General features: G+C 39.8%; 1 protein-coding gene across 1 annotated transcript in view; it reads left to right on the top strand.

The window, feature by feature from the left end:
- The first annotated feature begins 431 nt into the window (after positions 1 to 431).
- LOC122798690 (gastrula zinc finger protein XlCGF26.1-like) overlaps positions 432 to 13,145 on the top strand; it is a 115,448-nt gene continuing 102,734 nt past the window's right edge. Inside the window, exons 1-2 of the mRNA XM_044067784.1 lie at positions 432 to 562; positions 12,113 to 12,235. Coding sequence (XP_043923719.1) covers positions 12,136 to 12,235 — 100 coding nt within the window. The 5' untranslated portion in view covers positions 432 to 562; positions 12,113 to 12,135. The remainder of the gene's footprint in view (positions 563 to 12,112; positions 12,236 to 13,145) is intronic.

Genomic DNA, 13,145 nt, shown 5'->3' on the forward strand with positions numbered 1-13,145 from the left:
TGCAGCTCCTATAACAGAAACAGAGCAGACACCACTCAATGAGTTTTAATGTTACCTTTATTATAATTGGCTGTTGGATGTATCTTACCTACTTTATTATTTATCTGAACATAAACTCAGATGATTTTTATCGTTAAGCTTTGTTCAGTTGTGTGTATAGTGGTTGCACTGTAAATTTGGATTACTTTTTTTTCAATAAAAAGTAAATTTGTTACCATGTCACGAGAGGATGCAGGTTCTATATTATGAGTGTGAAAAGCTGCCATTTTGCTGTAGAGGTTGTCAGTGCTTCGTCAGAGTCCGTGATGAAATGTTGCTATGTTCTGATATATTTCCCTTCTTATCCTTTATTTTAATATGGGCAACAATTAAAAATAAATGTAGAAATCACCAGGAATCAGCAGCTAACTGTTCAATTTCTGCTTATGTTGGTTTACAGGGCGTAACATCCCAGTAACGCACCCATGGTTACCTAATGTCAAGAAAGAGGAAGTTCCATCTTTTGATGTAGAAACAGGAGGAGAAGTGCAGCAAAGTGCGCTTCCTGATGACAGTATCAGCAGTAAGTAGTTTATCAGATAATTAAATGATTATAGTCATAAGTGTGAACAATCTAAACAAGTTAAGATATTTGTAGATGTTGGGGCCAAGATGTACCCACTGGATGTTGCACTATTTTAACAGAAATTTGATTGTTTCTTAGACTTCATGCTGTCTGTTGGTTCCAGACAAATAAGGGCTTTGCCAGAAATGGATTTTGTCAAAAATTAGAGATGGCTGTGGGCTGCATTCTTCGTGGTTCTGTTTGTAGTGCTGTGTACAGAATATAAGGGAGGTCTGACAACATTTAATAGCAACTAATGAAGCAGTGATAAAGGCCGGGGAGGCATGACATGCAACTGAATGGCAATTCTAGTTGAGGAAAAACAAGAGCAAAATACTTTGAAGGCTGCAGAGTTGAGGAACTGAGTAACACTCTACAGTATAGAGCAGGGGTGTCCAACCTTTTTGGCTCAGGGCCTCTTACCATACTTTGCAAGGTTTGTGGGGCCACATTACCATGTCAAACATCTATCTACCCATTCAAAATAGTATGTTGTAGGACATATGGAGGGACAGATAACATGCTTTGGTGGGCCGGAGTGTGGCCCTAGGGCCCACCTGTTGGACACACCTGGCATCGAGCATAACACTGAAAACTAGGCTGTATAAACAGGACAGCCATTCCGGAGACAGCATCAGGTCACAAAGGACAGGAGTGAAGAAACAATGAGTCAACAAGGCTGACAGGCCAGGCAGCCTGTAGCAGTCCTCCTATTTATGCAAAGCTAAACAAGCAGGGGGTGGGTAGAATCTCTTTCAGATGTCACTGATTTTTGCCCAGAGTTTTGCTCTGTCCTTCCTAAAATTGATATCTTTCTTATAAAAGGAGGAGGACTTGGCTCTACACATAATAAGACATAACTTTTACTGACTTGTTTTACCTCAGAATTCAAATCCTCATGTTTTGTTAACTTTCTAAGGCAGCAACACCACTATTTTGAAAATGTCTCTGATTTAATTTGTCTCTGATTATTTTTGTCATTGCCTCCAGTTCTGTTGCTAAGAGCTTAAGAGCTGTGGTGGGTAGGGCAATCTGTCCTGAACTTACTGCTGTTTGTGACTGTGCAAGTCAGCAGGCGTAGCTTACTGAGGAGGACAACAGTCTGTGTTTATCACTGATGGTGAAGTGAATGTGCAGTCAACACTTGCAACCTTTGATCTGATGTTGTATTTCCATCCATTCCTTTGTGTATGGGGGTCTTGCATCAGAGATCAGACCCATGTTTGACCACTTCAGAACTTAGGATCCAGTGCTCAGGCTCCTCCCTTTAACATGCGAGCAACCCCAGATCTCTTATATCCCTCTTAACAGCTGATGGTTTTTGTGGTGATATAGGTGTTTCCATTATTAAGACATTTTATTCTTTATCTATTTTTATAGTGTTCTATTCCTCCCACTAAAAAATAGGTATGTATATATTACATTATATTCTTCTTTTTTCTATGTAAGTAGTTAGTAGACTTTCATTGTTAGTAGCAAACATGATTGATCATTTGACTTTTGTTACCTTTTCCTTTTGTCTTTCATTAATATATCTTTATACAGTAAACTCTCGGTTAACCAGCAACCATGGGGATAGGTAGATGCTGGATAACTGTAGTTTCTCGTTACTTGAGAGTTACTATTAAAAACAGACATGACTAATACTGTACCCTATACTATTTGTTTGGTTTCAATAAAAATGAATACAAGTAGGTGGAATCCGGGTGGTAAGTCCTCCGTAGCTAGACAAAAGTAAACAAATGTAACAAAAATGAGGAACTAGCAACGGATGGAGCCAGGCTTTAATAAAGTCCAAAACATATCAAATAAACAGCTTGTGAAGTCAATCGAAAAACGGCAGCGATGTAAAAACACATAAGCACCTTTATTGTAGTCGACAAGAGGTAAGCGCTTTCACTATTTCAGCTTCATCAGACCAAGTAACAACTACAAACACACAACACATTTAAATGCATTCATAAGAATATGCAACCAACAGGCAATGGACCAATTAATTCAAATAAATTGTTCACGCTCAAAAGGTAGCTAAAACAGACAAATAAGGAAATACTAAGCTGTATACCATATTTAACCTAAAAACTGTTAATGTATATAGATACAAAATGCAAATCCACCTGTATAAAAATACACCTATATAGAAATGCAAATATGTAAATATAAAAATAAATATATACGCTCCAAAAATATGAACATATATACTACAAATATGTGAACTTCAAAAATGATCAACATGGGAATGTATGAAATATATTTCACAAGAAATAATGAATAAAAACAAAATAAATGACTATATATAAATATTATACATATAAAAATATCTATAAGAATGCATAGATATAATATACAGTATGTAATATAAAATACAAAAAATAATATACTAACTAAACAGCTACATTTATGCATCTTTACTTAAAAAGTCTCCTTTTCTTAAGGGCAGGTTTAATGGAGGCAGAGAGGCAATTTAGTGCTGTTTTCTTTTTTAAAACTCTAAAAATGTAAAGTATGTTTCGGGGGGGTTGTGGAAACAGAAAGTGCAACACATGAAAATTCTACTGTATTTCTTCGAGTTTTTTTCTGGTTGCTTGAGTTCTGGTTAACTTAGAGTTTACTGTAGTATGTCTAAGAAACGTTCGGGTTTCAAGAAATGAAACTGCCCAACTCAGATGCACACAACAAATGACACATCTAGATGTTTCTTATTCTATTTGTGAAACTTTTGGGCAGAGGGCCATGGTGGAGTTAAGGAATAAACCTATCCTCGGGGGTCTGATTCCATCCACATCAGGCGTCAAAACATCTTCTCCTTCTTCCTCTTCTATGACAGCAAGAGCTTCTTCGACGTCTTCTGCTTTTCTAAGGAAAAATAAAAACAAGAAAAGTATAAGACATCCAAAAATGTTCTCTGGATCTGGCAATGGCTTCAGCATCAGCTCTGAAAGTGGCTAAACCCTTGGATCCAATGCCACCATCAGATCTGATAGGGGTAGATCCAGTGACTCCTCCTTCCTAGTTCACCTCCGAACAGGTCTCCAAGACTCAAATCATCAGTCCTCCAGGAATGCATCCATCGTGGCAGGCCTCCTTCTTCCACATCTGTGAAGTCAGTCAGGTCTTCTAAAAGCCTCACCAAAGTGAACATGGACAGAATGATGCTGTGCTTCTTACCGACCAATATTCCTTTGGGGTTACTACTGACTCTGACCACCATTCGATCTTGTAGAGAATTCTCCCCTCAACACCCAGTTGTTGATCCTTCTCTGATCTGACTGCCTAGATCAGAGCCCTTGGATCTTACTTTAGCCCATGGTAGAGCTGTATTGGAGCCGAGACTCCATGTATCGTCGGCTCTGAGCCTTCTAACTTCTAGTGCCATAACAGCATTGACTCTGAGAGGTTAGGTTTGGATTTGAGATATTTGAAACTACTCTTTCCTCTTGGAGCTTCGGCAATTGACAGTTCTGCTCTGATGCCCACCTTGGATCTGAACCAAATGGCTTCCAGGGTTGAGCTTTTCGTTGGGGTTTCAGATCCAAAGAAGAATTTACTCAGATCTGTTGAAAACTTGGCTTATGAGATGTTCTAGAGAGTGGTGTCCATATCAAAGAGTAGATTCTCCCCATCTCAGTTGGATCAAATCCTCTCTCATAGGATCTCCCAGGGTCCAAAGCCTGACCAGCTTGTCACATCAGGGCAGCCAGTACTTGAGAAACTTGAATTTACTCTCCCATGTGAGACTGCATGTGTTTCCAAGTCCTCTCCTGGAGATTCCATGGAAGAGGCACCCAAGAAACACAAGAGTAACAGAAGACACTTAGACTCCCAGGAAGAGACACCACTGATACTGATTTTGATGAAGGAAAGGGTTCCAAAAATCTCCCCCTTGAGAATGTCTCATTTGGAGAGATCCTTGAACTACTTAGACACAAAGGGAGTTGGCCTTCCCAGACACCTTCTTTGGAGAAATTGGTTTTCTTCAAGTCTTTTATGTCTTGGGTGGTGCTGTCTACAGATACGGTGGTAGATTTTATCTCATCCCAGGCATGGAAGGAACCTGATACAGTTAAGCTTATCCTCAAAAAGCTAGACAAGTTTTTGGTGACACTGAAGATCGTCCATATTAGAGCAAGGACCCAGAAGTTGGCAGCCACTAAGAAGGCGCTTGCATAGGAAAGCTCCTTTGTTCATCCACCGAATAGGGAATCTCAAGCCTTGGACAGGTTTGGGAAGCGTGCATATGCCTCATCTACTTCTCAATGAGAGCACTTAATTATTTGTCATAATTTACATGTCTTCAGAGAGATTTGGTCAAAGAAATCTCCACTTCTCTCCCAGGGACCTTATCTGTGGATCAGAAGAAGGCATTTGATTCAGAAATGACTTCCCTATCAACCCTGTCCAGTGCTTCAATCGACCTCATTTCTAATGGCATGGAGGGGGCATTTAGAGCAGCCGACATGACTGTTTCCATCAGGAGACATGCCTGGATGCACCTATGCAACTTTGTTGAGCACTTCAACAAGGCCTTATTAATGCCCCTTATGACAGATCAACCTTGTTTGGTTGTGAAATCAAAGAAACTATCTCCAGGAGTGATCAGGATGGCAAATCGCTATCTGCCATAGGGATTACAGTCTCAACAACCCAATGGTCCTTCATCAAGAATCAGAAGGCAGGGAAGAGGAGTTGGTTTAGAAAATCTCAGGGGTTTTCATCAGACTGTACTGGAGATTGAGCTCCCCGTGGCAGAGGGGGAAACTCTTGCAATGGACATTGTCTGAAAAGCAGAGTTGGTCCTCAGAAGTGGGTCTTCAGAGGTCCATTTTCAGAGAAGCCCTTTCAGTGCTCGTGGAAGGGTGCCTGGCTGTCCTACTCTGGAGGCAGATGGAGGTGCTTGTCTCTGCATTCCATGGCCTAGAAGTCCATCACTCAAGACAGGTGGATGCAGAGAATAATTACCAGAGGCTATTTCATACCACTTCACTCTTCTTCTTGACATCAAAAGAAACTTCCCAATATCCCACCCTCACAAAGGGAATTTGCAAGTTCAGAAATAGAGAAGATTATAAAAAAAAATCAAGTCATCCAAGAGGTCCCACCAGGCCAGAAAGGGTCTGGAACTTACTCAAGGTTCTTTATAGTGCCAAAGAAAAGCAGGAAGTTGAGACTAATTTTGGATCTAAGTTGACTGAACATATACATTGTTCGAGCCAAGTTCCAGATGGTCACAGTTCAGTCAATCCTTCCTTTATTGAAGAAGAATGACTAGATGTGCTCAGTAGATATTTAGGATGCATACTACCACGTCAAAATAGACAGGAACTTTAGGAAGTGTCTTTGCTTCTGGCTGAAAGTTAGTCACTACCAGTTTAGAGCTCTGCCTTTTGGTCTAACCACAGCCCGTTGGGTGTTCGGCAAGTATATGGCAGTACTGGCAACTCACCTACATCTGCAGGGATTCCAAGTGGTTCCTTATCTGGATGACTGGTTCCTACCAGCCCCATCCAGGGATCTACCGCTTCTTGCCATGGATTTCTTGCTTTGCCTGTGTACAGATTGTGGAATTACAGTAAATCTGTAAAAATCTCACCTTCAGTCACCTCAATCCCCAGAGTTTATTGTTGCTCATTTAGACATGACAGCACTTACTGCGAAGCTTCCTCAGTCACACATCCTGTCTCTACCCTCACAAGCTCAACAGTTTCTGTGCAAAAGAAACCACCTGCCAAGGTGGCCTGGTTCTCTACTTCCTAGGTCCTATGGCTGCCGCGATCACTCTGATCCTCTGGCCATATTCTGCACGAGAATGGAAACTTTCAGTACAGTGGTCCATCAAACATTTGCAGACAACACATTCTTTGGTGGTTGACTACCCCTCTACTTCAACAGAGGTGCCCCTTTATTCTTCCTGCTCCTCAGGCCACTGTGACCACTGATGCTTCCCTATTAGGGTGGGGGGCATTACTTGAAAGGACAGTTCAGGGAACATGGTCTCCTGTAGAGGCCAGCGTGTACATCAGTATCTTGGTGAAGAGGGTAGTCCTCTTAGTATTGGAGGCCTTTCACGATGTTCTCCCCTTGCATGTGATTTTGATTCAAACAGACAACATGGCTGTTGTTTGGTATATCCACAAGCAGGAAGGAACCAGATCTTTCCCCCTATGTCAAGAGGTCATGAGACTATGACAGTGGATGATATCTTCTCACTGCTTTCTGCTAACAATGCACATCCTGGAGAAATAAAATGTGTGGAAAGGTTGAGCAGATCCATTCTACTCCCTTATGAGTGGTCCCTCAATTCCATTGTAGCAAGAGAAATTTTCAGCTGCTGAGGGCAAGCTTGTTGTAATTTCTTTGCCTCTCTCATGAAGACAAAATACAACAAGTTTTTTGCTCTGATTCCCCATGAGAGAAGGAGTCACTCAGGGATGCTCAGATCTACTCTTGACCCCTGGGACTTCTTTATACCTTTCCCCCTTTTCCCCTTATCCCAAAATTTCTGCACAAAGCAATGGCGCTGAAAGTTTCTGTCATCCTCATAGCCCCTCACTGGCCCTGATAGGTATGGTTTCCCTTCCTCTGGACTCATCTAGTTCATCTACCTTGGGATTTGGGCTCAGACCCTAGTTCTGATATCTCACTCTCCAGAGATCCTCTTCTGGACATACAGATGCTCAAACTGACCACAAAGTTTCTCCAATTCCAGTGATGACTTGATAGGCCAGACTTTCCCCTTCCATAATTCACATTTGTCTTCCTCTCTTAAGCCTTCTACTGGGAAGATATACAAAAGCATATTGAAAAGATTTTCAGTTTAGGCATCAGAAAAGGACAGTGACCCATTTTCAGCTCCTGTTTCTGCAATTTTGGATTTTCTGACTCATTTTTCAAGGGGGAACAAGCTACTCTGCTATTAAAGTGCAATTGGCAGCAGTCTCTGCTTTTCACATAGGGCAAGGACACACCCCTGTAGCTTCTGTCAGGTTTTCTAAAGCCTTTCTTTGAGGTACCTTCCTGCTACGTCCCCCTGTCAGAGACCCACTTCCACCTTGTGATATTGCAGTTGTCTTACAGTCCTTGACAAGACCCCACTTTGAACCTGCTGCTGTTGTTGACATGAAGTACCTGTCTTGAAAAATCTTATTTTTGGTGGCAATAACTTCTGCAGGAAGGATTTCTGACTTGCAAGCACTTTCTTCAAAACCTCCTTATTTGATTTTTCAAAAAGACAATTTTTATTTAAAGACAAATCCATTCTTTCTTCCAAAGGCGGCATCAGAGTCCTCCATCAATCAGGCCATAAATTTACCAGTATTCTTTCCAAATTTCTCCAACAAGGGTGAATACACCTCTCACTTGCTGGACTTTCATCACCAATTGCATTTTTGTTTGCATCAAACTGCCTCTATCAGAAAGTCTGAACTGTTCATTTCATTTGTAAAGGCTAAGTTGGGACAAACAGTATCAATGGTTTCCTTGTCTAGATGGCTGACTGAATGTATATCTTTTTTATGTCATCAAAAAGGTTTGTCCATGGCTTCAAAATGCAAAGCTCAATAAACTAGATCAGTGGCCTCATCTACAGCCTTTTTCTCCAGTGTTCCCATCAATGTTATTTGTGCTGCAGGTACCTGGTCAAAAGTTCACACATTCATTTCTCGCTATAAATTGGACATTCAGTCTACAGCCAGGGCTTCATTTGGCTCGGCTGTACTCAGGATTATCCCTCCTTAAGGCCACCCAAGTGTTCACATAGCTAGGGACTCTACTCCATGTAGAGGAATGGATGGAAAGACATCAAATGCGAAAGTTATGTACTTACCATAATGACAGATCTGTGTTGTCATATTCCATCCATTCTGCTACTCACTTCCCTCCACCCCCTTTCCTATCTTATTGTTTTTGTCAGATGATATTTTGTCATCAGTATATGGCACCTGTAACAGATCTGATTGACTTTGCCTTGCATTTTGGAATTTAGCCATTATATCTTCCAGTTTTCTCTCTCTTTCTCTCTCTCTCTCTCTCTCTCTCTCTCTCTCTCTCTCTCTCTCTCTCTCTCTCCACCATTGCTTAAGACTTTGATCAGGTTGTTTTTAAGTGGGGCAAACTCATTCTGAGGTAGCTCCAGTGATACAGGGGGAATTATGGGTAGGGGAGGTGCTTGTGCACTGGCTCCTAAGCTTTGAAGCAGCCAAAGACAGATCCGAGACCTCCATACATAGAAGAATGGATAGACTATGACAACACAGATCTAGCATTATGGTAAGTACATAACTTTCGCATCTGATGACCTGGTAAGTACATAACATTTGTTTTTGTGCAAATGCACCAATATACAACAGTGCATTTTACTGTCTTGATTAACAGATAAAAAGTTTAGAAGGGTTAAAATACTTAACAATAGTACAGAAGAAAAGGAAGAGAGTCTGACTACTTGGACTTTAGCGGGATTTATGTATAAAAACTGACGAGACTATAAAGAGATAGTTGAATTTTTGGCGCAGACTTCTAAGGTAAAGCTGTTTAAAATAAAGGCATCTATCTTGTTTTGTATCAAAGGCCAATGACTCTGCTGATACAAAGCTGAAAAGCAGATTCTGTAACCAACATTTTAGGTTATTTGTTTGCATAAGGGTTTTCCTGAATAAATGACTGATACAATGTATATGGTTAGTATAGTATACCTGAAAAGAGTAGTTTGATTGTGTGTCACATGACCCTGGCAATCAAATCAGTCTTCAGTAAACTGTAGATTTGCAAACAGTTCCTGTATACAACTTTTACTTAACTGTCCTGAGGCTGTATTTTTATCAATCTATTTACAGATCTGACATTATACAAGTGCCAGAGGAAACGTACTGTAACTTCCAGGAAGCTGTAATTTCATTTTTCTTAACTGGATTCACCATGACATACAGACTAGAAGTCAAACAAGCTACACTAGTCAGTAACTGATTATTATGGCGGTCATTCTGGCAGCTGCCCAGAGCCCATGATCTTTTTTTTTGCGGGGGGGGGGGGGGCATGACTGGCCATCCAGTATACTGTCCAAAACATCAGTCTAGCAAGAACATATTTTATTTGCAGGCATTTTATGTTCAGAATTGCTAACTCATTTAGTGGTCCCAGCTTGCTTTTCAAACAACAGCCATCCTAGCACCTGGAGATGGGTTAGCAATCTTCTTGCCTAGTCTTATTTTATCCTTCCATTTTTGTCCCAGGTCATCACCTACAGACAAGTCATATAGTGATCTCATTCAGTCATACCTCAGCCTCCCAGACTAACTACATTTATGTTCCAGTACTTGGTGGTGGGTCATTCGACAATATCACCTTGTTATATCCCACACTTCCACCCTCAGAGTCTTCATATCACAGTACTTTTTCACTAGTTATACACTGATTTATTTATTTTACTTATTTTTATTTTACATTTGTTGACCAGGCTAGTCCAGCTGGATATATGTCCATTTTCAGCAGAGGCCCAGGGAGAAAAGCTCCTTGAAAACACAGTAAAAAATTATCTGTAAAAAACAATATTTCACAGGTACAGATACAATACAAGATTAAGCTGTTTTATACATGATAGATTTTACAGATCTGAGTATATTAAAATATAAGGAAATATGTTCACTTCAAAACACATTTGATTGCAGAATCATATGACATGTAACTTAGTTAACATGGTAGGTAGTCTTACTGATATTTTAGGGATATTGATAGAGATTTTAATCAATTTTAAGGCCTGTTATATTTATGGTTTTCAATAGGCAATTAGTATATACAGTTAATAAGACAGGTGTCTTTGTAAATAATAACATGAGTAGTTAGTCTGGGTTCACACAGGGGCATAACCAATGGGATTTAAGGTAGGTTTTAAGCCTGATTTTAAATTGTGTTAGTGAAGAAAGGGGGGTCAGGTCACTGGGGGGAGAGTTCCAGGTTTCACCCACGGTATTAGAGAACAAAGAGTCGCCAGCCTTATTGTAGGTTTTGCCTATTTGTACTAATATTTTATTAGATGAGCATAGGGTCTTAAGGTTGTTGTAGGGGGTGATAAGGTTGGTAAGAATTGGAGTGTTAGTAGGCTGATACAGGATTTTGTAGGCAACTGTTAATTGTTTAAATAGAAGTAAATTTGGCAACTCTAGCCATCCTAGTTGTTCATAATTAGTACAGTGATGGGTTCTGAATATAGAGCCTGTTGCAAATCTAGCAATATTGTTGTAGGAGACAGCCAGTTTGTTCAAGTTGTTTTTTTAAGAGGTTAGTATATATAGGGGAGGCGTAGGGGAGGGTGGAGATTAAGTGGGTCTGGGCAATAGTAGATCTTGCTAGTGGGGTAAGAAAGGATTTGATTCTATAGAGGGAGCCTAGTTTTTTGTTAACTGTTTTTATGGTAGTGTTAATGTGACTATCAAAGTTAAGGTTATTGATCTTGCAAACTTTTATCACAGCATTCCAGTCTAATTCTGTTTTATCCCATCACCTTCTTACTGGTCATGTATAGTGGGTATATGTGGAATCACCAATGCACGAGCATTCATTCACAAATGATTGTCCCCAGCATTCTGAAAAACAACCTTACTGAAAAAAATAATGGAAATAAAAAACATTGCAAAAGGAAAATATAGTACCTTACAACTACTATTTAACCAAATTTGTCTGAATAGCACCAGTGCTACAGAAAGGGTTTTACTAAGTTAAGGTGTACTGTTAGAGTTAGGACATGGGGCATGGTTAGCATGCATTAATAAGGTAGTGCAGGTGGGCAAAATCCAGACTACAAAACAATCCCTCTAATTTCTGGATAGTTCCGAAAAGGCAGATGACCACTTAACAGGTATCCATCTACTTGTCAAGGTTTACCTTAAAGGAAAAGAGGGTATCAATTTGTTTTACAAAATGAAGATTATTCCAGCGATAGGGGGAAGCACTGAGTAATAAACCGGTCCTACCAACATGTCTTATTTCTTTGCTGACAGATACTGAAATCTGTAAGTGTTGTAAAGTCATGTGCTTCATGGAGATTTAAGACATCAAGAAGGGTTTGGTCAGCAGACACCATGCAGGAGTGAATAAATGACAGTAGAGAAACAGAGTATCAAGCCTTCCTTGGTAACTGAATCTCTTTAGTCCGGTGAACTTTTTATTTAGGAAGGGTCTTTCTGGCCATTTGGTGTATTTGAATAGGGATATACTGTAAGGGACATTATATCCTATAGTTGGTCTAATAGTACATATACATATACATATACATATACATATACATATACATATACACATGTCCATATATCTAAATATAAATGTGTGAGAATGTAGATGAACTGAAAAGGTAGAAAAAATAGGAAGCATTTTAATATCGGAGGTATATAGCTTTGCATGCTTATGAGCTATGGATAGAAAGCTACATGCTATTTGTTCACTTAGGACAACAATTAAAAAGCAAAAGAAAAAGCTGTAAGGTTGAGATATTAACTTATTTCTGCTGATTTTGATTTGCAGAGCAAAACATCCCAGTGGAGCACATGGGGTTCCATATTATCAAAGTTGAGGAAGTTCCATCTTGTGATGTCAGAGGAGGAGGGATGGTGAAACAAAGCGAAATTCTTGATGACAATATTAAAAGTAAGTAGTTCATAGTTCATTAGATTAGTTGTTTTTCACATTTGTGGTGGTAAATTGGTGGACTATTGAGGAGGGAGCATTCTCACTAGGGAGTCTGTACAATAATGTATCAGAAATGAATCTCCAAGACTTAATGCATTCCAGTGTTTCCAGACAAGGAAAGACTTTCCTGAAAGTGTACCTTTCTGGCACCCACATTAGAGCTGTGACAAATGCTGGGGAAGAGTGACATACAATAGAATAGCTGCTGTAATTGAGCAGAAAGACCATAGCAAAGACTTTGGGGGCTGCAGGGATGAGAAAGAGTAGTATTGTATAACTGAAGGTGTGGGGGTGAGCAGAAGAGACAGGCAGCCTATAGCATTCAGGGGTTGTTAGGAAAATCTGCCTTGAGGTTGCTGCATTTTTAGATCCATCCCATCAGTAGAAATAACTGAAGAGTACTTGTGTTTCTAGAGAAGTGAATGTGTGTTTTACACTAGCATTTTCTGTTCTTTGATCTGTGCAAATCAGTAAGCATGCATTTTATTTTGTATATTTTTTTCTCCTACTTGCTGCTCATCTTGTTTTCACTTGTTGTGTATCACACACATGCTTTTCCCTTAGGGATGTGAGAACCCGTTATGGGTGCAGCCTTTGTGGCTCAAAGGACTAGGGCAATTAACTTGTGTGGCCATCATCCAGACGGCTGTAACCATTTTCTGTTTCCTGACTCTAACCCCATCCATAGAGCCTGGCATGATTATTTTTAACAACATTTTTATTGATTTAACATATGTACAACATATACAAAGAAAGGAAAAAATTCAACATCACATACTGTTATACAGTGTTAGGAATACATCAAATCATATCTTATACAATTAACAGATTAAGCATCTTGGCATTTCAGTAGCAACTTTTCAAGGCT

Source organism: Protopterus annectens, chromosome 3.part1, assembly GCF_019279795.1.
Source record: "Protopterus annectens isolate FY-2018-M chromosome 3.part1, PAN1.0, whole genome shotgun sequence".
Lineage (NCBI taxonomy): Eukaryota > Metazoa > Chordata > Ceratodontiformes > Protopteridae > Protopterus > Protopterus annectens.